This window comes from Ammospiza caudacuta, chromosome 15 (assembly GCF_027887145.1).
Source record: "Ammospiza caudacuta isolate bAmmCau1 chromosome 15, bAmmCau1.pri, whole genome shotgun sequence".
NCBI classification, from domain to species: Eukaryota; Metazoa; Chordata; class Aves; order Passeriformes; family Passerellidae; genus Ammospiza; species Ammospiza caudacuta.
In genome coordinates this window covers 11,805,572-11,833,453 of record NC_080607.1, presented here as the reverse complement: position 1 = coordinate 11,833,453, position 27,882 = coordinate 11,805,572, and the positions used below count along the sequence as shown (strand labels likewise).

The 27,882-nt window shown below is 66.2% G+C and overlaps 1 protein-coding gene across 2 annotated transcripts; it reads left to right on the top strand.

The window, feature by feature from the left end:
* The first annotated feature begins 517 nt into the window (after positions 1-517).
* Positions 518-27,172, top strand: SLC12A5 (solute carrier family 12 member 5). Of its 2 annotated transcripts, none has more exons than XM_058814452.1 (26): positions 518-660; positions 13,904-13,998; positions 14,240-14,371; positions 14,587-14,733; positions 15,292-15,346; positions 16,259-16,389; positions 16,524-16,765; positions 16,837-17,048; positions 18,861-19,028; positions 19,935-20,033; positions 20,165-20,222; positions 20,862-21,036; positions 21,850-21,968; positions 22,263-22,361; positions 22,451-22,570; positions 22,729-22,833; positions 22,922-23,090; positions 23,935-24,130; positions 24,211-24,380; positions 24,462-24,593; positions 24,774-24,881; positions 25,031-25,153; positions 25,240-25,427; positions 25,774-25,788; positions 26,319-26,452; positions 26,932-27,172. In XM_058814452.1, the coding sequence occupies exons 1-26, from the start codon at positions 627-629 to the stop codon at positions 27,021-27,023; spliced, it is 3,318 nt and encodes a 1,105-aa protein (XP_058670435.1). In that variant the 5' UTR covers positions 518-626; the 3' UTR covers positions 27,024-27,172. The 2 variants fall into 2 exon arrangements, with proteins under 2 accessions (XP_058670435.1, XP_058670434.1); XM_058814451.1 differs by lacking the exon at positions 518-660 and adding an exon at positions 7,144-7,198.
* Positions 27,173-27,882: the final 710 nt, after the last annotated feature.

The window sequence follows — 27,882 nt, the reverse complement described above, 5'->3', positions numbered from 1 at the left end:
TCCTCCACCCACCGCCCACCCTGCGCTCCACCTTTGCATCGAGATGAGGAGCGGGCGGTTGTCGCCGCTTGTGGCCGGCACTCAGCGTGTGACCGAAGTCCCCAGTGCAGCTGAGACCCCGCCGCGGGCTGGTCCCGTGGCTCCCCCCGGGCCCGATCTGTCCCTGCGTGGCCGCACAGCGCGGCGGCAGCGCCAGGGCCGGGATCGTGCCCGAGGGTGCCCGGGTCCGGGCAGGGTGGGGCAGCCGCAACTCCGGGGCTGTAATTAGCTGTAATTAGCGGCCGCGGCTCCGGACAGGGCGGAGGCAGAGCGCGGCCCCCTCCGGTCCCGTTGGGGCACGGTCCCAGCACCCCCAGTTCGGCGGCGGCGGCCGTGGGACCGACCGGGCGTGGCGGAGCGGTCCGGTCCCGTCGAGCCGAGCCGAGCCGAGCCGGACTGGGCCGAACGGGACCGAACCGAGCCGAGCGGAGCGGGGCCGAGCCGATCCGCTCGGACTGGAGCCAGCCCTGCGGCCGCGGGGGCGGCGCGGCGGGCGGTGCCGCGGGCACTAGGACCCCGGTCAGCGCCCGCCGGGGCCGCGCTCAGCCACCGCCGGGGCCGGAGCCACTTGTGGCGACGACGGGGCCATGAGCGGGCGGTTCACCGTCACCGGCGGCGGGGGTGAGCGCCGGGGGCGAGGGGGGCCCGGGGAGGCTCCGGAGCGGGACACGGTCCGCGATGAGGATCCGGGGGGCAGGACAGGCTCCACGGGGAGGGTCCGCGAGAAAGGTCCGCGGGGAGGGCCGGGCTGTCGGGACACCGTAAGGGTGCGGAGCTGCGGTCGGTCTGGCCCCTCGGAGCAGGGCAGACCCCCGGGGTAGGGATGGCTCGGAGCTGCGGGATCCGGAGATGGGAGGTGCAGAGCAGGGAGTGGGGCTCAGCCGCCCTCCCGGGCAGGACCCCTCGTCTCGGAGTCTTTCCCGCGGCCACCTCAGCTCCTCAGGGAGCTCCCCCTGTTCCGTCCCCATACCGGGGGCTGTTGGAGCGAGGTCCTGCTGATGCCGGACCGGCAGCGGGATGGAGCGGGGTTACAGCTGTGGGTCGGCTGTGGGTGCGGGTCACATACTGCTCCCCAGGGAGCCACGGTGGAGGGTACTTGCTGCCCAGCAGGGAGAGGGCAAGCTGTGGCCAGCCCTGAATTGCAGCAGTGCCCACCGGGCTGCCATGGGCACAGGCGCTGGAGCCGGCAGCCATCGCTCGTGGCGCCCAGGGGACGTGGCGGTGGGGCTTTGCTGTCACCGGAGCCGTATCGATCCCAGAAAACCGGCCGACAGCAGCACCGGAGCTGTGCTGCCGGAGCTGTGACCTTGCACCCTCGGCGAAGGGCGCGGGTGGGAGGCGCGAGCAGCCCTACGGACACCACGGCCCCCGGGCTGGGCTGTGCCTCTGGCAGCGGGCTCTGGCCTTTGGGGCCCTGTCTAGGATCACACTGTCGTGGGTGATGTAGGGCTGCGTCCAGTGGCGAGGGGATGCGGGGCCACTTGTCACTTTATGGCAGCTGGGCCAGCTGGGCCTGGCCTGTGGGCTGTGTTGGGGTGGAGCGGACCGTGATGAGCCAGGGCTGAATTCTGGGGCCCTCCAGGAACAGCTCCTCGGTTTGGCAGCCAGTCTGCTGGTGGGGGCCTGCAGGGAGCAGGCGTGGGCATGCTGAGAGGCCGTGGTGGCACCAAGGGACACATTCTTCTGGCTGAGCTGTGACCTTGCGCCCTCCCAGAGGACAGCCAGTGGCAGGTCCTGCTGGAGCTGCCCTGTTTTGGGGGGTGCTCACGGCTGTGGCAGGGTGGCTACTTAGGGCTTGCCAGCGTTCAGGGATTCCTCACATCCCGCATTTCTCCACAGTGCTGGGACCATGGATGCCGCCTCTCGGGGGGATGGATGGGAGGGGGGGTGCATGGGGTTGCAGGACCGGCAGGGGCTGTGGATGGCAGGAGCTCTGGACAGCAGTGATCCAGAAGAGACTCGGCCCTGGGCGAACGCTTGGTGTTACCTGACCCCATGTCAGTGTCACGCGTGGGGACAGAGTGACGGAGACCCCGGGGACCTCGGGGCGCTGCGGGAGCGAAGGCCGCAGCCGGCCGTGCTGCCGGGGCGGTGCGGGAACCCCCGGCCAGCTGCAGGGTCCCTGCTGCTCCGCGAGCCGGCGCCGTGCTCAGGGCGCCTTGTGGCTGCCGGGGCCGCCCTTTGGGAAGGCCCTGCCCCGGAGCGGCCCCAGGCGGGAGGTGCTGAGGAGGGATCTCAGCCCCGGGCACGGGCGGCGGCGGAACGGGACCGCCCGGTGCGGGCGGGGCAGGGTACGGACAGGGCGCCGCCGCGGGGCCTCGGGGCCGGGGGCAGGTCCCTGCAGGAGCACGGTGGATCCAGGGCTTGGCCCGGGAAATGGGATCCGTGCGGGCGGCGGCGGGGGCGGACGGGGCTGCGCGGGGTCGTGGCGGGGTCCTTGCGGGTCCGTGCGGGCGGCGGCGGGGGCGGACCGGGCTGCGCGGGGCCGCCAGGGGGCGATAACGGGACGGGACGGCTCCGGTGGGGGCGTGTCCCTCCCGGCCCCGCCCCCGCGGCCCCGCCCCGCCCCGGGGCTCGCCGGTGCCGCCGTCCCGCGGGGACCCGGTCCCGCCAGGAGCGCAGCGCGGCCCGGCCCCGCGGCACCGGGGATCGATGTGCTCCAACCGGGACCCACCGTGGGGCTGGGGCTCCCCCGCGGAGGGGCTGCACGGGGGGCGGCTGCCCCGGTGCCCAGTGCGCTGCCCGTGGGGCCCCCGCCCTGGCCCGAGAGGGCACCGGAGCATCCCCAGCGCGCAGCCCCTCCGTGTCCCGAGCGGTCGGGCTCGGCGGCAGTAGCCATGGCAACCAACCAGTTACGGAGCCTCTCGTTGCCATGGAAACCGGTCCCGGTGTCACCCGTGCCGTGGCTCTCGGTGCTGGGGGGGAACAGCGCCTCTCTCGGCCCCCCTGGGGGCTCTGGGCTCACGGGGCTGTGGGCCATGAGCCATGGACGAGGCTCTGTGGGGCAGCTGGGTGAGGCTGGCCCCAGGTGCGAGGTGAGGCCCTGAGGGGGCTTGGGGACAGCAGGGCCCCCCCAGCCCTGGCTGCACCCCTGCAGTGCCCCTGCCGAGGGGCCAGGACACAAGGGAGGGGATAGGGACGCTTGGGCACCGTGCACAGAGGGGTACATGTGAGGGACAGGGGCTGCTAAGGAGGCTCCCCCAGCCCTCCCATCCCCTCCTGCCCCCTCGCTGACACTCAGGCCAGGTTTGTGGCAGTCTGGGTGCCCTTGGGGTATCATTAGATGAGGCAGGGGTGTGCAGCAGTTGGAGGCTGATGATGTGGGGGGGTGGGACGCTGCAAGGGGCTGGAGCAGCCAAAGCCCCATCAGTACCTTCCCAAGGAGTCTCCATGCCACTGAACACACCACAGGTGCTTCAGTGGGGTGCCACAGTGGAGGTCTTTGCACAGGCTGTGGGGCTGAGTGAGGGGTGCCGTGTGGGGCACAGGGCACTTGAGTGCCTCATCAGCTGATCCTGCACCCAAACCCTTCTGGCAGCAGCTGGCAAGTGGCCGTGCAGCTGCTCCTCGGCCATCACTGGCCCTCTGGCTATGGCTCAGCAGTGGCTGCCTGCAATCCCCAGGGTACTGCAACTGGCACAGGGCTGCGTGGGGGCTCCTCAGCTGCAGGGCCTGGTGGGAGGAGGCTCTTCTGCTGCTGATCCCTGTGCCAGGCTGCCCGGCCGCCCACTGCCGTGGCCCTGCTGCTGGCAAGACATCTGGGCAAGGGCAGCTGGGGACGCTGCGCCAGCTGTGCTGGGCTCGTGTGACGCAGGAGCTCTCAGCCCTGCCCCATGGCCTGTGCCATCCCTGCCCCACGGGCTGTGCCAGCCCTGCCCCACAGCCTGTGCCATCCCTGCCCCACGGCCTGTGCCATCCCTGCCCCACGGCTTGTGCCAGCCCTGCCCCACGGCCTGTGCCAACCCTGCCCCATGGCCTATGCCAGCCCTGCCCCATGGCCTGTGCCAGCCCTGCCCCACTGCTGCCCTTCTGCTCTCAGCCCCAGCAGCTGCAGTGCCTCCCGTGGCTCCCCACCCAGCCCCACAGGACACCGCACCTCCCTCCATGTCCTGTCGTGCTGCTGCAGCTGGAGTCAAGTCCCAGCTGGTGCCAGCTCTGGGCTCTGCTTTTGCCCCGTGCTGGTGGCAGGGCCCTGGCCTGTCTGGATGGAGATGAACAAGAGCACTCCATCCTGCCAAGGTGCTGCAGGATGTGTTGCCCCTGGGCTCCTGGGGCTGTCAGGACAGTGTGGTGAGGGCACATTGTGATGCCAACCTGCTGCTACGATATTTGGCACACAGCCCTTCTGCCCTGCTGCACCTCCATCATCTTGGGGTCTCTCCTGCCCCAGGTCTTCTTTTCCCTGGGAGCTGCTTGTCCCCGTGCCTCAAGCCCTCAGTGTGGGGTGTCCCATGCTGTGGGATGTGTACGGGCAGACTGTTGGCAGTGCCCAGGGATCACAGCAGGCAGTGCAATGTGCTGACCAGCACCTCCAGAGCACAGCCGCCCTCCCTGCCCGTGTGGCACGCTGCCAGGCTGCCGCTCCCTGCCCTCAGGAGGTTTCCCAGTGACTCCAGCACGTGTCTCGCTCCTGGGAGGTTTGACCGCTGCTGGTAATAGGACAGGCAAGGGCTGTGTGGCCAGCAGCCAGGATTCCTGCCCTGGGAATGTCTGTGAGAATGGTTCCCCCTACCCAGGCTCTGTGCAGAGGGGTCTGGGGCATTCTCAGGAGTTTCTGCAGGGGTACAGGACCCTTTGCAGGGATGATTCTTGGCTTGGCCGCTCTCCATCATCATTCCTGGGCAGCCTCTTGCAGTTAAGTGGGGCACTGATGCTCTGCCTGGCCTGCTGCCAGCATCCTGCCTGCTACTCCGACTCAGGGGCCACTTGCAGTTGATCCCCCACTCCATGGCCAGGGAAAAGTGTCACTCTTCCTCTTTCCCCATGCCCTCATGCTGCCTGCAGCCCAACTGAAAGCAATGCAAGGGCATGGATGATGCCCAAACCGGGCCAGACCTCTCTCCTTTTGACACACTGCACCACATACCCCAGTCAGGGGCGTTTTGGCCAGGGTTAATGCCAGTGCTCTGCTGGGGGATCAAGCCCCCTCAGTCTCCTCTGTCTCAGAGACGCTCTCAGTTGCCCCCACAGGCTGGTGGGACCCTGCACTCAGGATAAGCCAATGCAGTCTTGATAGCGTAGCCCACTGTGCTGCCGTCAAATCCCAACCCCTGAAATGGAGCCATAATCCAGGGATTAGGGGATTAGTGGTCTTTCACGTGCTCCCTCCCCCGCATCTGTTTTAGTAGGAAAATCCCTCTTGTGCCGAGCCCACGCGCTGTGGCCTCCTGCAAAAAACCACCCTGTGCTGCTTGGCACTCACCATGGCCGGCTGGACCCTGGCCTGCTTCCCTTCTGGCCAGCCACAGCCCCTTTGGGGGGATTGGGGGTGCCCTCTGACCCCCCAGATCAGCATGGGACGGTGGTTTTGTCCACTGCATCCTGTCTGCAGCCCCTTTCTTCCAGTCCCAACCCTTGGGAGCGGACCAGCCCCTTTGCTCCAGCGCTGGCTGCTGCTCAGGGCTGAGGGGTGCAGGTGTGAGGGGTTGGTGCTGCTGCAGCTGGATGGGGCAGCCCCATGTAGTGACTGCCATGCAGAGTCCTGGGCAGGGGCTGCCCACCCTGAGCTGCCCACCCTGAACTGCCCATCCTCTCTGCGTCCCTCCTGTGCCACTCTCCATGGAGCTGGGGCTGTGCTGCTGCGGCTCCCCGGGGATGCCAGGTGCCAGGTCCTGGCAGGGAGGGATCAGTGCTGCCTGCAGGGCTGGGGTGAGGGGTCTGAGCCTCTCTCCTGGCCGCGAGGTCAGGCCGGGGAGCACCCGCGCTGCGGAGCAGCTGGCTCCACACCAGGAGAAAGTAAACAATTAATTACAGCCGTCAAGAAGTAACGGAGGCCAGCGGGCTGTCATGATCTCAGCCTGTGCTGGAGGAGATGCCGGGAGCTGCAGCCAGCTACGGTTGGGGGATCCTCCCGAATTAAGTGCATGAGAGAACAGGGGGCTTCAGGCAGCCTTGCAGGGTCCCTCTACAGCCCCAGCTCGAGAGTGGCCTGTGCCCTGGCCCTGTGGGTGACAGCTGCAAGAGATGGGGCCTCCATAGACGACACAGGGCCTTGGGATTCTGGCCCCATTGCAACCCTTCTGCAGGTCTGAGAAGGTTGCTACGGGTGTGATCTTGGCCCCCTGGTCACCAGGGGAGGTGACATCAAGCCTGCTCCCCTCTGCAGGCAGTGTTCCCTGCCCTGCAGGTCAGCTGGGCACAGCAGGGTCAATCACCTCTGCCGTCCCACCAGTGGGGTGGTCTGGACGTGTCCCCCTTCCCCAGGTGCCCTGGTTTGTCCTGCTACTGGGGTAGGGGTCTCCATCCTTGGCCGAGGCCCTGATGCCCATAGAGGGGTCCCCTGCATGCCGTGCTGCTCCCCAACCGGGAGCCGCCCCCACCCGGTAGCCGCCCGTGGCGGGGCAGGGGCTGCCGTGATCCCGGGCCTCGGCCGCCTCTCCTGTGCCCCTCTGTGCACCCCGAGTGTGTTCCAGGTCCCGAGGCTGCGCCAGGGTCCGGGCCGGGAGCTGCTGTGGGGTGCGGGGGTGGCGGCGGCTGGGGGGCCGGTGCCGGTGCGGAGTGCGGGGGCTGGGGGCGGGGTTCGGGGTCGGTGCGGTTGCGGGGCCGTCCCGTCCCGTCCCGCCCGCCCCAGCCGGGCCCGCAGCGCTGCCCTAGTTCCCCCCCACGCCTGGCGCAGCCGGGAGGCGGCCCCGCTCCGCTCGCTCCTCTCGGTGCCCCCCCGCGCCGCCGCGCCCCCCCCTCCCCGCCGCGGCGGGGGCAATGCCTCCCGCATACGTGATGAAGCGGGCGGCCGGGCTGGGCTCCGCCGGCAGCAGCCGTGAGCCGTGAGCCCGGGCGCCTCCGCACTGCAGCCCCCTCCCACCGGCGCGGGGGGCGGCGCGGGGACGCGGCTGCTGCGGAGCGAGAGCTCCAGCTCCGGCGGCAGCGAGCGGCCGCGGCACCGGCGCCATGCTGAACAACCTGACCGACTGCGAGGACGGCGACGGCGGCGCCAGCCAAGGTGAGGCACCGGCATCGGCACCGACGAGCGGGACAGCGGCACGGCCCGGGCCGGGGGCGGGCGCGGGGCAGGAGCGGCGCGGGGCCGGGGGCAGCGGGGGCTGAGGGTGCCGCGCCGCGGGGCGAGCGGGGGCACCGGCACCGACACCGGCCGCGACGGCGGCTCTCGGCCGGCGGCCCCGCGGGGCTGCGGCGGGCGGTGCGGGGATGCTCCCGCTCCCGGCGCCTCCGCGCAGCCACGGCCGCGCTCCCGCCGCTGCGGCAGCCCCGGGAAGCGGCGGTGCGGCCGAGCGGTGCGGGGCTCACCGAGGAGCCTCCTCCCGGGCGGGGGCTGCTTGCTGTGCTCCGAGCGACCCTGCGGGGCTGGCCCCGCCGCTTCCCGGACAGCCCCCGCCGGTCGCCGCACCGGTCCCGCTCCCGCCCGCCCGGGATCCCCGCAAGGGTCCCCCCACCTATCTGCCGGCCCCCCACCCCTGCCTCCCGCATCTCCGCTGCAGCCCCCCCAGCCCTCCCTGCTGCCGCCCCCCACCTCCGGCTGCCGCCCCCCCATCTCTCCATATCGCCTCTCTCACCCCCGCTGCCCTCCCCCCATTCCTCTCCTCTGCCGCCCCCCATCTCCGGCAGCCGCCTCCCCATCCCGGGCAGCCGCCCCCCGCTCCCTTCTCCGCTCCCGCCCCCCACTCCCTGCCCCCCTCCCGGGGCCGCTCCGCTGTCCGCGGTGCTGAAGTGGCCGCCCGGGCCCTGCTTCGCGCCCACAGGAGCCGTTCGTCTCGGGGCCGAGCCCAGCCGAGCCGGAGCGAGCCCAGCTGAGCCAAAGTGAGCCCTGTCGTGCCGAGCCGGTCCGGTGCAGTCCGTGGCGCGCCGCGCTGTGCCCCGTCCCGCTGCAGCCCTGGCGCAGGGCCGCTGTCCTCCGCCGGAGAGGGGCCGCTCGGCCCCGCGGCAGCCCCGCCACTGTTCCCGCTTTGGCCTCAGCCCCTCCCGGCACTACCGGGCTGTGTGAGGGTCCCCGTTCCTCACGGGGCCACGTCCAGCACCAGGCAGCACAGGCCTCGTTCTTGTGGGTGTTCCTGCCGGGTGCAAGGGTGGGCTGCAGCCAGGGGGATGCAGTGTGGGCACAGGAGGACTTGCACTGCCCCTCTGACCCTCCCAGACACCACCAAGTCTCCTCTCCAGGTCCCTTGGTGGGGTCTGCCACAGCCCCGGCCGACAGCGCATGGCTGGCTGTGGCAGTGGTTGTGGGGGTCCCGGCTGCCCACAGTGGGGCTCTGGGCACAGCCACAGACAGGCTCTGTGTATTCCTCTGCTCTGCCGACCCCAGTCTGTTTATTTGCTTGTTTGTTTGCGGCTCCGCTCAAGGTCAGGGCTGGCAGGAGACTTTTGGGGGCACCTTGCCGGGCTGGGGTTGTCGCACTGGCCCCCAGCCGTGCCCTTCGCTGGGCACTTGCCCTCCCCTTGCCTTCTGCAGCACCAGGATCTCTCCCACTCGCTGATTTCCAACACGGCAGTGCCAGCGGCGTGGCAGCAGGCGGTGCAGCCATGCTGGGGTCTGGCAGGAGGGCTGGACACGGTGCCACTACAGATGGACCGGGCAGACTGTCCCTGGAGCTGCGCCTGCCGAGATGCTGCCCTGTGGGACAGTGGGTGTAGGGCTGGAGGAATCGGGGGTCTGGGGGACTTGGGGGAGCAGGGATTGTCTGTAGGAAGGGGCTCAGCAGAGCTCCCCACACCTGTGACAATGGTGGTTGCAGGTGGGGGGGGGGGTTGTCCCCCCATGCCAAGGGTCAGCTGAACTCCCATCGTGAGCTCTGTCTGCAGGGACCATGGAAAACCCATCGGGTAGCAAAGCTGTTGAATGCCAGTGGGCCCCCTCCACATGTCCTGGCTGCTCCTGGGCCGGCTGTCCAGCAACTTGCCAAGCTCAGCACGACCACTGAAGCCCTGGGTGCCACTTAGGCCTTATGTGTCAGAAAGGTCAGCAGTGTCCCCACTCGGGTCGTGCTCTGGACAGCACACGTGAGCCGCATGACAGTGGCTGGAAGGGCTCCAGCCCCAGTAGCCCAGCAAGGGCTGGACCCTCTGGGGAGATGCTGGGAGTGGGGAGCAGGCAGGGCAGGGCTGCTGCCTGCAGTGTCCGGGCTGGCACCTTGCACTGCTCTGGTTGGGGTGTTGGGATGTCAGCCGCAGCCCCACTGCAGGGTGCCATGCTGACACCCAGCCCCGTGGCACTCGATGCCTGGGGAGCCTAGATCCAGCACCAGGAGCTTTGCTGGGACTTGTGTCCACGGCCATTTCCAAGGCAGGGCTTGGACTGTCGGAGAATCTGGGAAGCTGTTTAAATGCAGCCAGCCAAAACGCCTGTGCTGGAAATCCTGCGCTGCAGGGCCGGCTGATCAAAGGGAGGATAATCCTGGGTTTAGGAAGGAAGAGGATAGGTCTGAAGTAGCAGTTGGTCCAATTTGGGTCAGGCTGTGAAGGAATCCAGCCCAAAAGGCCACTGGGTGTGCTTGCTGGCTGGAGGGGGAAAACGCAGCCCTGGCATGGGGGGAGCATCCTACTCCACCATCCACCCCTGACCCCCACCCCTGCTCCCCTGACACGCTGCAGCTGGAGTGGCTCTGCTGTGACGCTGCCAGCACGAGCCAGCTCTGCTCTGATCATCAGTGGTCTGTGCCTCGGGGGGCTGCAAGGGCTGTGTGGCCTCTCCAAGGGTCCCCCTCCCCAGAGCAGCTGTCAGACACTCCTGTGCAGGGTAGAAGGAAGCCGGGTGGGCACAGAAGTGCCACTGCCATAGGAAGAGCTTGGCCATCCCCATCTGCCTTAGGCACCCCAGGCCAACAGCCCAGGGCCAGGCAGTGTGTGTCCAGCCAAGTCCCCTTGATAGCCGGAGGTGACAGAACAGCAGCGCGGCCTCCCTGGCCAGCAGCTCCTGCAAAACGGCAGCAGCTGGGGACATCAGCCAGGGCACGTGCTCGCCCATGTGCTCGCCGGCCTGCTGGGGTCACCCTGGGGTGCCCCTTGCTGCAGGCAGGGCCCCGGGAGCCCAGGTGTCCTGTGGCAGAAGTCAAGGTGTCCTGTGTACCTGCAGGGGAGCCCCAGGGCATCCCTAGAGCCGTGAGCAGCCATCGCGCTGCTGCTGCTGCCCCTGGGGCTGCGAGGATGGGGCGGGGGTGGCGCAGGGGATTCCGGAGCCGTCAGCAGCCCCGTGCAGGAGCGCAGACGGAGCCGCGGAGGGCTCTGAGGTCGGGGCTGCTCCTGCCACGGCCCCCCTCGCCCTCTGCACCGCCCGGCAGTGCCGCAGCCCCAGTGCCCGATGTCCCTGGCTCGGGCTCGCTGTGCTCTGGATGCTGCGGAGGGCACGGGCCGTGGTCGGGTGGCAGCGTTGGCAGCAGCTGTGGTTAATTAGCCCGTGGGGGGTGGCTGCTGGGGCTACCCCAGCCAGTGCTCAGTGCCCTGCGCCGTGTAAAGCGATTAGGGAGGATTTGGGATAAGGGACATGACGCTTCCCAACCCAATTTAGGGCTAAGTAAGAAGCCATTAGAAGATCAAATTGTGGTTGGTGCTGCTGCCTGAGCCCTGCCTTGGGGGGCTCCGAGGCTGCCGTGACGGTCCTTTGGCGCTGCTGCGTTTGCTCCGGGCTGCCCCGGGCAGACAGGTTGGTGGAAGCCCTGCTGAGAGCGGGGCTGCGCGGTGCTCACGGCGGGGCTGCGGGTTCCTGCCAGCGATCCCGCTGCCAGCCCTTCCAGCCGCCGCAGCAAATTAAAAGGCCGATTCGTGTTGAGTGATCCCTGGGGAGGGGGGCGGCTGAGCGCCGGGATCGAAGCCTGGCACGGCTCGGCTCGGCTCTGCTCTGCTCTCACTGTCTCTCCCGGCTCGGCTGCCGGCCTTGGGGCTGCCAGCCCGGTCCAGCGCTCCGGCCCTGCACTGCTCTGTCCTGGCTGCGGGGCAGGGGCAGCCCTGTGGGCGTTGCTGGCGCTGGCAGTGTCCCACGTGTCCCCAGGGCCGGGACCCGGCCGTGGCGGTGGCAGGTGAGGGACGGGGCATTGCTGCTGCCTGCCCTGGCTGCCCCCGACTTCAGACCACGGGTCTGAGGCAGCTACCGGGGAGAGGCTGCACCAGCCCCGCTGCGGCAAAATGGTCTCCGTCAGGAGCAGGAGCAGGAGCAGGAGCGGGAGCGCTTTGTCACCTGGGACCCTGCGCCCTGGTGCTTAACTCCTTCCAGCCTGTGGGGCTGCAGCGACGTGGGAGACTCAGTCTCCCCGAGCCCTGCTGCATCCTCATGCTCGCCAGCCCGGGGCCTCTCCCAGTGCTGCTCCTCGCAGCAGCATCACCCGGCGGGCGAGGGGCTCCTGTCCCGGGCAGCCCCGGCAGTCCGGCTGGTGCCAGCACGGCCCGCGGCCCCGGCGTGAGCAGCGCTGGGCAGAGCTGGGGGTGAGGGACTGCGAGCTGCGGGTGCTGTTGTGGTGCCAGGGTTGGAGCTCGGGCACCCCGGGGTGCTGCTGGCGCCTGTCGTGCGGCCGAGCAGGGCAGTCCCGGGGCTCGGGGTGCCCTGGGGCCGGGGGTCCGGCCGCTCCATCCCCCGGGCACCGGTGGGCCGGGGCGCGGGTGCCATGTGGGGCCAGCGTCCGGCTGCCTGCGCCGTTACATAAGAGCGGGAGCCGAGGCGGCCGTGGCTCGCCGTTGCCATGGAAACCTGCACGGTGATGTCGTCGGCTGGGTACCAGGCGGTGAGGCGAGGCCCCCGCGGGCTCCGCTCTCCCGGAGGGGTCCCAGAGCCTTGCCGCGTTTCCAGCACGTCTCCCTGCCAAGCTGCCCGCGTCCCCCGGTGCCACCCAGCCCCAAGGGGGAGGTGAGATCGAGCCACCCCTGCTCTTGCACCCTTCTGTCACCTCACTGGGGATGGCCACAGCATCAGCCTGGAGGGTTTCCTGTCAGCGTGGTGGATGTTTCACATCAGTGTGGTCCCCAGGGCTGGTGCAGGTGGGCAGGAGCTGTGGCGAGTGGGTGGTTGCCAGCCCACACCACTGCTGTTACCTAATGACAGCAGGGTTCAGTGGGGCTTTAGACCAAACACAGAGCAAGGAGCGCATGAGGTTTGTGATGAGACCCATTGTGGGAGATGCAGGGCAGGCACATGGTACTGGGGCAACCTGGGGTGCTGGGTGTGTGTCCAAGGGGACTCTGGAGAGGAGCTTGTGGGTCTGGGTGTCCCAGTGGCACTGCCATGGCCACTCCTGCACGGGAGGAGTCTGCAGGCTGTGCCTCAGTGTTTGGCTGCGCCTTCAGGGACATTGCTGCCCCGTGCTGGGGGAGCCCAGGGATGGTGGGAGTTGGGGCCAGCCCGCAGGTCCGTGTCACCTGTAGCATTTGAGGCTTCACCTCCTGGTCAGCCAGGAGCACCCTGTGTGCCAGGGAATTGCAGATGGTGAATCACTGCTGCACACGGGCTTCCAGGATCCCGAATATGAGTCAACTGGCAGGAGAATGGCGGTCTTCAGAGGACCAGGATGCTCCAAACGGTTGCAGGGTTTGTCTTGTGGCTGGCACCATGAGTGGGTGACTACACTGCTAGGGCACCATCCCTCTGCCCCAGGGCACTCATGGGCTCCATGCTGGAGGATGGTGGAAGGGGCAGTTCTCTCCCACGTCCCAAAGCGTGGAGCTGCTCTGTGACCCTGCCCATGTGGGCAACCTGCCCAGCAGTGCGGTGGCCACTGGCAGTGTGACTGCTCTGGCTGCAGGGCTGTGCTGCTGGGATGGGTGTGTGGCAGGGAGCCTCTCTCCCTGCACTGAGGGCTGGGACTGGCCTGGCTGCCCAGGTTTCCCCGTGCCATGGGTGCCTCCTCAGCTGCCCTGCCCAGGACTGTGTCCTTTGGCTCCTGGCCCCCATGTCCTGGTCCCTCTCTGCTCTGGATCTTCTCTTGGAGCTGTGCTGCTCCAGCAGCACCATGCTTACTGCTGCTCCATTTCCAGCTTGATTTATTTCTGCTGCTCTGCAGCTCAGCTGTTTTCATCGCTATTAAGCCAACTCCAGGTTTCTTCTGCACTAGGTCATTAATGCAGTGAGTGCCTGTGGTCCCTGTCCTGCTAGTTCTATGGGCCTGGCACTGCTGTGGGTGGCTCCACTGCCCCGGGCATCATCTGCCCTCAATGATGTAACCTCTCGCCCTGTGGTGCATGTCTGGGAGGAGGACCAGACACCTGGCCAGTGGCCCCAGTCCCAGGCGCTGCGCCGGGACCATCCCCTGTGCGGCGATGCTGAGCAGCCCCGCAGTCCCGGCCCCGAGGGCAGTCCCGGCCCCGAGGGCAGTCCCAGGGCGCTCACCCGCAGGTGCCGTGAGTTATTGCGGCCTTGCCGTGAGTTATTGCGGCCGTGCCTCCCGCCGGAGCTCCCCCGATGCACTCCGCTCGCCTCTCTGCGTGGATGCGCTCCGCCGGCTCCGCGTGTCGGCACGGCCGGGCGGGGCAGCGGAGCCTCCTGGGCATGGCAGCCCCTGTGTGTGCTGTGGGAGGTGATGCTGGGGGCTGCCATGCCCGCCTGGCACTGTCTGTGCTGGTCTGGGTGTGAGCGTGGTGCCCACAGCCCTGGCAGCTCTGCTGGCAGCCCCGGGCAGCTGTGGCCCCTCACAGCAGTGACCCTGTGGGGTGGATGTTCTGCAGCTGTGGGTGGGGCAGGGGCTGCCTGACTGACTCAGTGCTGTCTCTGCAGGCGATGGCAATCCCAAGGAGAGCAGCCCTTTCATTAACAGCACGGACCTGGAGAAGGGCAAGGAGTATGATGGCAAGAACATGGCCCTCTTCGAGGTAGGGCATGCAGGCAGTGGGGCAGGGGAGGGAGCTGAGCTAAGCAGCTGTCCCAAGCTGTCCCACAGCACCCAACCTGCACCCTGGGCACTGGGACATGCCAGAGGCCCAGGCCAGGGCTGCTGCACTGCCAAAGCCATTCCTGGAGAGGCAGGCAGTGGGGCAGCATCTGGTGAGGTCTCCTGGGGCTGGCTGGGGTTCCAGGGAACTGTCCTCACAACTCGGGATCTGCTCTCCACAGGAGGAGATGGACACCAGCCCTATGGTCTCATCCCTGCTGAGTGGACTGGCCAATTACACCAACCTGCCACAGGGCAGCCGGGAGCACGAGGAGGCTGAGAACAATGATGGAGGCAAGAAGAAGCCGGTGCAGGTGAGGACTTAGAGGGAAGGTAACTTTCCTCCCTCTCCAGCCCTTGCCTGTGTTGTGCCAGGCCCTAGACCTGGCACAGGAGAACAGGAGACCCATTGGCCTCAGCCAGGGGCAGTTTTACCCTGGGTTCCTGGTTGTTTTGTGGGAAGACTGGGATCTCTTGCTCCTCTGCCAGCCAGGCCCCTGAGCCCTGGTGACTGCTGTTCCCTCCACAGGCCCCACGGATGGGCACCTTCATGGGTGTCTACCTGCCCTGCCTTCAGAACATCTTTGGAGTCATCCTCTTCCTGCGCCTCACCTGGGTGGTGGGGATCGCTGGCATCATGGAGTCATTCTGCATGGTCTTCCTCTGCTGCTCCTGTGTGAGTTTTGGAGCCAGATAAGCCTTCACTAGCCTTGCCCATGGCCTGGGGTCACCAGTCTGGCTGGCTGGACCATGGAGGGGTGCACTGGCTGCCAGCCCACCATGCCCTGCCCCAGCTCTGCCCCTGCCCTAGCTCCTGCCCCACTTAGAGCAAGGAGAAGCCTTCAGCTTCCCAGAGGAATCAGCAGTGGAATGGTGCTTAAATGGTGACCCAGATCACAGCTGCCATGTAGGGGGATGTGCTGGGGGTCCCCTGATCTGGTACCAAGCAGAGAGCCACCTCACCAGGACAGTCACCCCAGGCTGGCCTTGCCCAGTGTCCTGAGCCACCCCAGCACTGCCAGCCCCTCCGAGGGCTCAGCTGTGTCAGCTGTGCTGCCAGCCAACATTCTGCGTGTCCATCCACACACACATCTATCCATTCATCCTCCCTGGGCATCCCTGCCCTGTGGCACATCTCAGCGTGGCCCCAAGAGGCCCCATGTCCTAGCATGGCCCCAGCTCTCCCTTCACTCCCCTGTCCCTCTGTTCCTGAACTCGCTGTTTCTTCCCGCAGACGATGCTGACGGCCATTTCCATGAGCGCTATCGCCACCAACGGTGTGGTGCCAGGTACAGCCGAGCCCCGCGGTGTGTGCGGGCAGCAGGGTGGGGTGGGATTCCTGCCGGGGCTTTTCCCACAGAGCATCCCCCGGGGCTGCCAGCCGCTCCCCAGCCTTCTGCCACCAGCCCGCGCGGGATCCCCGGGGCCCGGGGGAGCGCAGCGCTGGAGCCGCCACCCGTCCCCAAAGCCGCGAGGTGCAGATGGCAGCGAGAGCCGCCAGCCGCGGCTCCTCCCTCCGCCAGACTGGCGAGGCCGCGGGGAGCCGGGAGACACACGGCAGGAGGATGGGAGCAGGGCGTGCTGAGAGCCGGGGCTGGGAGATGGGATATGGGATGGGATATGGGATATGGGATGGGATATGGGATATGGGATGGGCTCTCCCACCGCCGGACACGGGCACGCTGCTGTGTGTGGGCTCTGCCCCGCAGGAGGCACCGTGGGCTGTGGCCGTGGGTGCCCTGGCTGCCTCCCCCAGCCCTGGCTGCCTCCCCCAGAACATGGCAGCCCTGCAGAGCCCTGGGGAGCCGTAAGCTGCGCCAGGCTGGGCACAGCGCTGACAGCCCAGCGCGGGGTGTAATTAAAGCTATTTATCATCCTGCTGCCGCAGCGGGACCATCGATCCCGGCAGCCCGGCTCTGAGGGCTCCTCTGGGAGGATGGAGCAGGGTATGGCCCAGGTCCCTGGGGCTCCAGCTCCTGTCTGGTGTCCAGGGAACACCTGTGCCACTGGCCATTGCACCTGCCTGCTGGGCTGCTGGGGAATGACTCTGCCTGTGCGGTCACTCCTGCTGCTCTGCATCTTGCTCAGTGCTGGAGCAGGGCCCGTGGCTATCCTGGCTCCAGTCTGCCCTCTGGGATACCTGGCAGGGCTGAGGGTGTCGCTGGGGTCTGGCTGGGACCCACTTTTGCTCTCTCTGACAGCGGGTGGCTCCTACTACATGATCTCACGCTCGCTGGGACCCGAGTTTGGTGGGGCCGTGGGGCTCTGCTTCTACCTGGGCACCACCTTTGCGGGTGCCATGTACATCCTGGGCACCATCGAAATCCTGCTGGTACGTACCTGCTCCTCGCCTTGTGCAGTGCCGTGGGCTCAGCTCCTGGCAGGGCAGGGGGGCCTGAAGGACCTTTCTTCTGGGGCCCCTCTGCAGGCTGTTAGCCAGGTGGTGATGCCATGACTCTTTCCCAGGCCTACATCTTCCCAGCCATGGCCATCTTCAAGGCAGAGGATGCCAGCGGGGAGGCAGCTGCAATGCTCAACAACATGCGTGTGTATGGCACCTGTGTGCTGACCTGCATGGCCACCGTGGTGTTTGTGGGTGTCAAGTATGTCAACAAATTCGCCCTGGTCTTCCTGGGCTGTGTCATCCTCTCCATCCTTGCCATCTATGCTGGAGTCATCAAATCTGCCTTTGACCCACCAAGCTTCCCGTGAGTACGGGGTCCTGCAGGGATGCAGCAGGGCTGGGGCATGCAGGTGCTGAGTGCCCTTGTGCCCCCAGGATCTGCCTCCTGGGCAACAGGACCCTCTCACGCCACGGCTTCGACCTCTGCACCAAGATGGTGATGGAGGGGAACGAGACAGTTGGCTCCAAGCTCTGGGAGCTTTTCTGCACCTCCCGTTTCCTCAATGCCACCTGTGATGAGTACTTCACCATGAACAACGTCACTGAGATCGAGGGCATCCCTGGTGCTGCCAGCGGCCTCATCCAAGGTGAGCATGTGCCAACAGAGGCATGGGAACGTGAGCATGGGCATGGAGGCATGGGAATGGCAGCATGGAGAAGCAAGGGAGCTGTGGAGGGGCAGTGGCTGTGCCTGCTGGGCAGCTCTGCCAACAGGGATGGTGGGTGGGCTGTGGGAGTCATGGCTCCTCAGCCATTCCAGGTGTTGTGGGGGCAAACAGGGCTGGGTCCAGGTGAGAGAGCATGTGGGAGATCCCTGCTGGGGGCTGCTCTGCTCCTGAGGCACAGGGAGCTGTGCTCATGCTGTGCTGGGCAGTGGGACCCTCCTGCACTGGATGACAGAGCAGGGCACTGCAGCCACCTGCCTGCAGTCTGTGTCAGTCAGTGGGGTGGCTCAGAATGAGGCCCGAAGGCTGGGGAGGAATAAATCTTCCTCTGCTTCCTCTTGACCTTTGGAAAGGCTGGTATTGATTTGAGGTTTTGAGAGAAGCAATCACCCCTTGGGGCCACTTAGCTCCTGTGGCTACAGCCCCACTGGGACAGTGACCAGGACCACAGAAAGACGCGTGAATTTGTTGGGAGGAGCCACTTATGACCTGTTTTTGTGGAGATGCTGGTGTATCTGCTAGGTGCTCACGCTCTGCAGTGGGTGGCAGAGGCTGATGCTCTGTGCCACATTCAGAAAGTATCTGCAGACCCTAATGCTGGAGTGGTTGTTGGGACTCAGGAAAGCAGCAGAGCCACAAGCAGGATCAGTCATTCCTGATGGCTGCAGGGCTGCCCCAGCCATCCTGCCCTGGTGTCTGCGTGGCCACGGGCGCGGGAGGTCAGACTTAGCTGAGCACGTGGTGCTCAGGGCTGCAGCTGTGATTGATGGTGATTAGTGCAGTCACAGGGTGTTTGGGAGCCTCCCGGTGATGTTGCACTCTGAGGTCCTTTGGGTCAGATAAGGAGTTCCTGGTTGCTGGGTGGAACCTGCTCCTGTTGGCAATGGTGTTGGGGAGGGGGTGCAGACCCCCACCCACCCAGCTGGTCTCTCTCAGGCACCAAACCCTCCTGCACTGGGGGCAGTGGGACAGAGCCAGGACCCCACTCTGGGGTGGCTGTTGACAAAGGCGACCCACCCAGCAGCATCATAAGATGGGTGGCACAGTTTGACCCTGGCTAAGGTGACTGGGGCTTGCTGTGCCCTAGGTGAGGGTGGGGAGAAACACAACATTTCAGGGAGGGTGAGACAGGCGAGGCCAATAGGAGCTGCCGGCCCCATCTGTCACCTGTGAGCAGCCATGAAGGGGGCTCAGGGCCGGGGGCTGAGACCTGGCTGCCCCTCTCTGCCCCCCCAGCAGTGACATGCCAAGGGCAGTTGCCTCTGCCTGCCCTGCCCGGTGCTGGCTGCTCTCCACTGCTCCAGTTTCTCCCCATGATCTGCGGCCAAAGCAGCACACGGAGGGAACTAAGCCTGTTACATCAGCCCCGCACTCATAATCCCATCAAAAACATTATCAAGTTACTTTGACACGATCCACTTCCCTTAAACCTGTGTTGATCAGCATTAATTATATTACCCTCTTAATTATTTGCTACTGCAATCCCATGTCAGCTGCTCCAGTATCTTGTGGGGACGCTGCCAACAGCAGTATGAACCTGCTCTGGTTGCCCACCTGTGCTGCCATCCTCACCCTCTGCATGCCCGTGTGCTGCTCAGCTGGCTGCTCAGTGGGGCCGGGGAAGGGCTGGGAGAACCACACACCCCCCAGTTCCATTTCTGTGGGGTGCGGATGCTGTGCTGGGTGTGGGGGCTTTCGGGCATCTGCACTGCCCAGCCTCCTCCCTCCTCACAGAGAACCTCTGGAGCTCATACCTGACCAAGGGCGTGATCGTGGAGAAGCGGGGGCTGCCCTCGGTGAGCTCCCCCGACACCCCGGTGGACATGGACCAGCCCTACGTCTTCAGCGACATGACGTCCTACTTCACCCTGCTGGTCGGCATCTACTTCCCCTCGGTGACAGGTGGGAGCCGCTCCGTGCCGTGGGCACAGCACGTGTGGCCGGGCGCGCTCCCGCACGTGTGCCACCCCCGCTCCCGGGGGTGCGTGCGGCGGTGACAGCGGCGGCGCGGGGGCGGCCGGTCGCCATCGCCTCCCCCGCAGCCGCCCGCGCTCCAGATCTGTCGGTGCCGCCCGGTGCGCGCTGACGTCCCGCCGCTCCGGTATTTTTAGCTCTCCGGGGGCAGAGGAGCCCCCCCGGCCCAGCCCCGCTGCGGAGCCGAGCGGGCGCAGCCTCCGGGGCTGCCCTGCAGCTCCGCGGGGAATGGACCGGCGGGTGCCCCCGGCTTGCCCCGGGCATGGCGAGAGCTGGAGGGTCGGGCGCTGCGGGGTCCCCGGCAGCCGCTCAGCCTCCGGTGCCGTCCCCCTGCTGCTGTTCACCCGTGCCGGTGTGTGCAGGATGCCGGTGCCCCGGTGCCGCGGCTCTGGGGTCCTGCCCCGGCACGGGTGATCCCCCGGGCTGAGCTGATCCCGCCCGTGCAGCCGTGTCCCTGCGCGACCTCCTGCCCTCCCCGAGCAACGTCGGGGCTGGACCCTGTCCCTGCCCCTGCGGCAGCCACCGTCCCTGCTTGAGCTAATTAAGGGCTAATGAGACAAGGCACTTGAGAGCTTTCGAGCCTAATCCTTGAGTGGCCTCAGGCTGCGGTTTGGGGTAGGGGGGGAAGTGTTGGAGGGGGGTGAGAGGAGCAGGCTGGGTACCCCAAGCCGCAGCAGCGCCTTCTCCCCCGTCCATCATGGCTGCTTCCCATCCTGGTGCACACCGAGCCGTGTCCTGCTGTGCCCAGGGCTCACACGGTGCCTGGCATGAGGGTATCTGGGACATGTATGGGCTGTAGCTCTGCTCCCCTGACCCCATCCCCTCTTTTCCCAGGCATCATGGCTGGCTCCAATCGCTCGGGAGACCTGCGGGATGCCCAGAAGTCCATCCCCACGGGCACCATCCTGGCCATTGCCACCACCTCTGCGGTCTGTATCCTTCAGGGCTGGCCTGAGCCTGGGCTGTGGGTGGGTGGGCTCTGCAGGGCAGATCAGCTCGGGTGCTTCGCTGGGCTGGGCAGGCAGGACTCTGCATCCTCCTGGCTCTCCTTGACTACCTGGCAGATATCAGCTCTGTTGTCCTCTTTGGAGCCTGCATCGAGGGGGTCGTTCTGCGTGACAAGTGAGTGTCCCAAGGCCATGGGGGGCATGGAGAGAGTATGGCAGCCCTCCAGAACAGGCTGGGGCAGGGGCAGCCCCAGGGCCCGGCAGAGGTGGGGGGAAGGTGCAACCATGACACACCGGGCAGGCATGGGGGCATTGAGGGGCTCGTGGGTGTAACCAGGCAGGGGGGGTGGAGCTTGTAACCAGCGCTGGGGGCTTGTATGCATCCCAACCATCCGTTTGCTGCATTCCTCCCCCTCCGGGGCTGCAGGCAGCCACTTGTTTGTCAACAGGCAGGGCTGCCTGTGCTCCTGCTTATCTGGGGCAGCCCTGCTCACCGCACGTGGCAGGTGACACTTCTGGGTCGCCAGCACCAACACAAACAGGATCCAACTGCATGCATCATCATTGCCCCCCCGGCACAGGGATGAGGAGTGCTGTCCCACACCTGCCCTTGTCCTTTGCCACGATAATGGGTGCAGGGATGAGGACAGACCCCTGGCAACCTCTGAGCCTGCTCCATTGCTCACCCTTTGAGTCAATTCCCAGTTGTGTCACATCCCCCCAGAGTGGTGCTGTTGTGGGGGGCTGGGTTGTGCCACTGTGGGGCTGGTGCTCGGTCATGGGCTGGAGCTGCAGGTGATGCTGATCCCCGCAGGTTTGGTGAGGCTGTCAATGGGAACCTGGTGGTTGGCACCCTGGCGTGGCCGTCCCCGTGGGTCATTGTCATTGGCTCCTTCTTCTCCACCTGCGGGGCGGGGTTGCAGAGTCTCACCGGAGCCCCCCGCCTCCTGCAAGCCATCTCCAGGGATGGGATCGTTCCCTTCCTCAGAGTAGGTGACCCCCGAGTCCGGTGCTTCCCCACCCTGAGCGCCCACTGTGGGACCCCACCCTGCCTCCCCCGGCGCCGTCGGTGCCGGAGCAGCCCCACATCCCTGCCCTCGTCCCGCCGGTACCGGCACCGTCACGGCAGTGGGCGGCCGTGGTGGCTCTGGCTGCGGTGTCGGTGGGAGGAGAGTGTCGGGAAAGGTCAGAATTCCCTCCCCCCCGCTGCCGTGCCGCTTCATATTTTATCTGCTCTCTGAAGACGCGTTCCCACAACCTCATCTCTCCAAATCCAACCCGACAGCTCCCCCCAGGGAAGAGCGGGCTAATTTTATCCTCCCTCCTTCTCCTTGCCAGCCCCAGCCCGAGCTCTCGCTCGCACCGCCCGCACCCTCTAATGCGTCCGGACACGCGCCCCCGGCCCCCTCCCCGCTCCGCCCGCAGCCGCAGGAGGGGCCGCTGTCCCCCGGCTGTGTGTCCGTCCCGAGCACGGGGTGCCCGGCTCTGTGCGGCCGTGGCCAGGCTGGGAGCTGGGGCTCGTCCCTGCTGGGGTACAGGGGCTGCTGTGCAGGGTGTGGGGAGAGCCACGGGATGTGCCGGGAACGGGACTGTTCTGCCAGCAGGAGCCAGCGCTGGGAATGCTTTCCTGGCAGATCCCAATGGGATATGTGCCAGCTCACGGCACCCAGTGTTCCCAGTCCCTGCTCCTGCCAGGGCTGGGTGTATGGGAAGGTCCAGTCCCATCGGGCTGCACTGAGTGCCCTTGCCCAGGGCTGCAGGGCACCGCAGAACCTGACACGCCCCTCTCGCCCCATTTCCAGGTCTTTGGCCATGGCAAAGCCAACGGGGAGCCGACATGGGCCCTGCTGCTCACAGCCTGCATCTGCGAGATCGGGATCCTGATCGCCTCCCTGGACGAGGTGGCTCCCATCCTCTCCATGTAGGCAGCGTGCTGTCGACCCGCCCCTTCACAACAGCGGGTGGCGTGTGTGGGTCTCTGCTCCGCGGGGGAGGGGGGAATGCACCTGCTGTCCTGGCCCCTGCCCTGGATGAGGGGGGCCCTGAAGGAACTCTGGGCTCACATCTTGGCCAGCATTGAGGCTTGGTTTGTCCATGGCACTGCTTCTGTATCTATCAGCAGGGCATGCTCCAGTATTGGCCACCCCGGGGCCGGGAGATGTGGAGACTTCAATCCCTCACACTGCACCCACTCAGCCCCCGCTCTCTCCTGCAGGTTCTTCCTCATGTGCTACATGTTTGTGAACCTGGCGTGTGCGGTGCAGACGCTGCTGCGGACGCCCAACTGGCGGCCCCGCTTCCGCTACTACCACTGGTGAGCCAGCGGGACGGGGCAGCACAGGGACACCCAGGACACCCTGCTGGGGGCCCCAGGGCAGGCTGACAGCTCTGTGCCCTCTGCAGGACCCTGTCCTTCCTGGGCATGAGCCTCTGCCTGGCGCTGATGTTCATCTGCTCCTGGTACTACGCACTGGTGGCCATGCTGATCGCTGGCCTCATCTACAAGTACATCGAGTACCGCGGGTAAGGGAGGCCATGGTGTGCAGCTCCTGTCCTGGCCAGCCCCCATGGCCATGTGGCCTCTCAGTGTGGCTGCTGGGCTCCCCAGGGTGCTCCAGGGTGCCAGCGTGGTGCTCTGTACCAGAGCCATGGGCATCCCTTATGTGCTGTGGTTCCTGCAGGGCGGAGAAGGAGTGGGGTGATGGGATCCGGGGCCTGTCCCTGAGTGCAGCCCGCTATGCCCTGCTGCGGCTGGAGGAAGGGCCCCCACACACCAAAAACTGGAGGTGAGGCTGGGCAGGGAGATGGGCACCTCAGGGTTCCGGGGCAGGGATGAGCTGGGTGTGGGCACTGACTGCAGGACCTTCTTTCCAGGCCGCAGCTGCTGGTCCTGGTCCGTGGGGATCAGGAGCAGAACGTGGTGCACCCGCAGCTCCTGTCCTTCACCTCGCAGCTCAAGGCTGGGAAGGGCCTCACTATCGTGGCCTCAGTGTTAGAAGGGACCTTCCTGGACAACCACCCGCAGGCACAGAGGGCAGAGGAGGTGAGAGCTGCCTGCACTGGGACAGGCTGTGCCAGCAGTAGGTCCCCAGGTGCCCAGGGTTGTTTCTGCTCCATGGCCAGGGCTGGTGGCCCCGGGATGGCCCAGAGAGCTTTCAGTGGCATCAGGCAGAGCCTGAGGACTCCATGCTTCACTGGTGCTCACAGTACCACAGGGACCTCTGGGCTCCTCTTCCCCTCCAAGACAGCAGAGATGCTGGCACCAGCCAAGCACTGGTCCCAGTCTTGGCCAGCTGCTGCAGGACTTGGCACAGCTGCTGGGCTGAGCAGACTCCTCAGCCTCAACCCTTGCCACAGACTCTGTGGCCCTGGTGCCAGGCAAGGTGGGAGATGAGCCTTTCCCTGCCAGAGTGAGAGCACTCCCCACCCCCCCCGCACCCGCGGGGCAGCACATTAATGAGATTAGGCCCTTGGAAGCAAACAGTTTCTCTCCCATGCAGACATGTTATAATTTCTCTGAGTAAATAACTCTAATTGCTGCTCTGCCACCTGTCAGAGCCCTGGCACAAGGACACCCTCCACTCTGCACGGTGCAGAGCTGTGTGCCAGCTCTGTGCTCCGCTGGGTATCACCCCTCTGGCCTGGAGCCACTGGCCTGCCATGGGGCACAGAGACCTGTGAGGATCTGCACCCCACAGCCTGCACCCTGCACCTCACAGCCCTGTACCCCATACTCTGCACCCCCATTCTTTACCCTGTACCCCACATCCTGCACCCTGTACCTCATCTGGCCTGGGCTGGGCCACTGCTGGGCCTGGAAGCTGCTGTGCCCATGGTCCATGCCATCCCTGAGGCCCTGGTATCTCTGACTTCCTTCTCCCTTGCAGTCCATCCGGCGCCTGATGGAGGCAGAGAAGGTGAAGGGCTTTTGTCAGGTGGTGATCTCCTCCAACCTGCGGGATGGCATGTCCCACCTCATCCAGTCCAGCGGGCTGGGGGGGCTGCAGCACAACACAGTGCTGGTGGGCTGGCCCCGCAGCTGGCGCCAGAAGGAGGACCACCAGACCTGGAGGAACTTCATTGGTAGGCACCGTGGAGGGTGGGCGCTGCTGGGCCTGGGGGGCTGCAGGCTGCCCTGGCTGACGTGGCCCTTCCCCTCCCAGAGCTGGTGCGAGAGACCACAGCTGGGCATCTGGCCTTGCTGGTGGCCAAGAATGTTGCCATGTTTCCGGGCAACCAGGAGCGGTTCTCGGAGGGCCACATCGACGTCTGGTGGATTGTCCACGATGGGGGGATGCTGATGCTGCTGCCCTTCCTCCTGCGGCAGCACAAGGTAGGCTGGGCCCTGCAGGGCTGGGCTGGGGCTGTCCCTGTCCCTGTGGAGCCGTGGCCAAGCCTCCCCCATCCCTTGCAGGTGTGGCGTAAGTGCAAGATGCGCATCTTCACGGTGGCACAGATGGATGACAACAGCATCCAGATGAAGAAGGACCTGACCACGTTCCTGTACCACCTGCGCATCACCGCAGAGGTGGAGGTGGTGGAGATGGTGAGTGCTGGGATGGGGCACGTGCTGCAGTCAGGGATGCTGTGCATGCGAGCCAGACAGAGCCTGGCGTGGGGCACACGGCACCCTGGGGGGACACAGCACCACGGGGACATGCTGGGCCATGCTGGGAGTAGGTAGTGCAGCTAACCCTGCCCCAAATTTCTTCTGTTCTCCCAACAGCATGAGAGTGACATCTCTGCTTACACCTATGAGAAGACTCTGGTGATGGAGCAGCGTTCCCAGATCCTCAAACAAATGCACCTCACCAAGAATGAGCGGGAGCGGGAGGTGAGGCTGCAGGACAGGCTGGGTGGGCTCTGACCCCTGTGGTGGCTCTGATGTGAACCTAGTGTGCTCATCCTGATGGGCTTCAGGCTAGGCTCTGCCCAGCCAAGCCCTCTTGTGCCCAACTCCCTTGGCTGATCCCTCCCACACAGATCCAGAGCATCACGGATGAGTCCCGTGGCTCCATCCGGCGCAAGAACCCGGCCAACACCCGCCTGCGCCTGAACGTCCCCGAGGAGCAGGCTGCTGACGGCGAGGAGAAGCCAGAGGAGGAGGTGAGGGGCTGTACCAAGACATGGCCAGGCAGGGAGCTAGCCCCAGGCCCCACGCCCTGCCCACCATTCCCCTCTTCCCTCTGCAGGTCCAACTAATCCACGACAAGAACGCCACCACCTTCTCCAGCAGCTCTCAGTCTCCTGGTGATGAGGTGGAGGCAGCCCCTGAGAAGGTGCATCTCACCTGGACCAAGGAGAAGTCCGTTGCTGAGAAGAACAAGAGCAAGAGCCCTGTCAGCCCTGAGGGCATCAAAGACTTCTTCAGCATGAAGCCGTACGGCCCCCCATGCTGCCACCTTGTCCCACCCATGCCCTGTGATCCTGGCTGTCCCTGCCTGCCCCAGCTGGGGGGTGCAGGCAGGGCCTCGGCAGCACCAGCTTGATCCTTGCCCTGAGGAGTGGTCAGGCAGCCTGGGTGCTCTGAGCGTGCCCTTGCAGAGGGGCTGGGGGCAGGTGGGGAGGGGTCCCTGTGTAGAACTGTGCTGGCAAGGAATGGGCTGCCCAGGCTGGGTGTGTTGTGGGGAGTGAGGGTGCCCACCTGGTGTTCACCACATTTCTCTCTCTCTCTTTCTCTCTCTCCCTTTCTCTCTCTCTCTCCGACTCCATCACGCTCCTGGCAGGGAGTGGGAGAACCTGTAAGTCTGGGTTTGGCTGGGCGCCGGGGCTGGGGTGGAGGGAGCTGGGTTGTGCTCGTGGGGCAGCACGATGGGAGCCATGGGGGTTGCCCCTGTGCAGGAGGGCGGCTCAGTGAGCCGTGACAGCTGCACTGCCAGACAGCTCACCCGGGCAGCTCTGGCTGCCAGCCCTGTGCACCGTGCACTGCCCGTGCCACACGCTCCTCAGCTGCCCTGCTATGCTGCCAGCAGCTCCCTGCAAGCCTGGGCTCGGGCACCCACGATGACACTCATGCTGCCTGCTCCTGCTTGCTCCCATACAGCCTGGCCCCAAGCAGCCGTGGTTGTCACTGCCCACGGGCCCTGCAGTTCATGGCCACCAGTGCAGGCTCAGAGTCACCAGCGCAGTGCCTGGCAAAGCTTGCTGCACCCTGAGTTTGTGCTGCACTGCCCGAGGGCAGGAGGCCAGCGTGCCCTGTGGCTCCCTGGGCCTGGTGTGGGCTGGAGGCTGACCCTGCCTGTCCCGTGCCCACACGTGCTGTCGCCCACAGGAACCAGTCCAACGTGAGGAGGATGCACACGGCTGTGAGGCTCAATGAGGTGATTGTGAAGAAGTCCCAGGATGCCAAGCTGGTCCTGCTGAACATGCCAGGCCCTCCCCGTAACCGGAAAGGGGATGAGAACTGTATCCTTCCTGGGGGCCACTCATCAGAACCCCTCTATGGCAGGGGAACCAGGGACCATGTCTTCCCCAAAACTGGTGGGTCTTTTAGGCGAGTGCCAAGAGGCACAGGTCAGTTCCTGAGCTTGGACCCCCCCCACACCTCCTGCTCCTGGCTGGGTCCAGCAGCTGTCATTGGCTCCAGCACGTGATGGGTGGTGGGAGCACATGACACTGCACCTATACCATGAGTGCAGTGGCACATGACAGGGGCTCGGGTAGAGGTCTGTGGGGCTCAGCCATCTGCTGGCTCAGTCACCATCCCCATGGCACCAGCACGGGTGGGCTTCCCTGGCCCCTTGGCTTGGGACTGACCCCGCCAGCTCCTGGCTCTGGTGTGGAGATGTCAGTGCTGCAGGCTCAGCTGCGGCTGGGCAGGGATGGCACAGGGCTGTCCCTACGTTCCCCAAGTGTGAAGTTTGTCCTCCTTGACGGCTATGCAGACATGGAGTTCCTGGAGGTGCTGACGGAGCATCTGGACAGAGTGCTCCTGGTGCGTGGTGGGGGCCGGGAGGTCATCACCATCTACTCCTGAAAGACGGCGCGAGAGAGGTTTGTCTGCACACGGAGAGCCCCGCCACCCCTTTGCACCGCGCTCCCGGAGGGGAGGAGGGAAGGCCGGATGGCAGCCAGTGCGCAGAACCTTCTCCTGGCTTTGGCCGTGCCCCTGATCTCTCCATTCGAACTGCAGCACCAGATCTTCCGGGAGCATCCAGCACCAGAGCAGCTGTTCCTCATTGCAACACCACAGCACTGCTGTCCTTGTTTATATATAAATATATACAGTGAACCGCGGACTGAGCACCAGAGCTCGGCGCTGCCGCCGCCGCCCGCCCGCCCTGGCAGGGCCAGCCCCGCCGCCAGCCCCAGCACTGCCGCTGCAACCCCTGCCGGGCCGGAGGGCGGCTGTGCCGAGACGGACCTTGGCCCCACCGTGCTGCTACTCCTGCACAGACTCGGCTGGACGCCCCCGTGCCCTGTGCCCCGTGCCCGCCGCCTGCCCCGCGCCTCCCTTGGGGCCCTGCGAGGAGAGAGAGGCCTGCAGCACCACGCTCCGCTCGCCGGGCGCTCCCGTCCCCACCTCCGGTACTGCTCCCCCGCTGCCCCTCACCGCCACGGGCCCGGACAGCCCCAGCTCGCCGCTGCCTCGGCGCCGATGTCTCTGGAAACCGCGGGCTGAGCTTGTGGAGATGCAGCACGATGGTTTGGAGGAGGCAGAGGGTGGGGGGCGGCTGTGCGGGCTCAGGTGCTGGAGCGCAGCAAGGCCGTGAGAGCACAGGAGCCCTGACCTAGGGTGGCTGGGGGTGCTCCCCGTTCCCCCTGCCTGACCCCAGGCTCTCTGTTCCCTGGGGCTTGCGCAGGAACCGCGGTGTGGAGCTGCGGTGTTGGGAGCC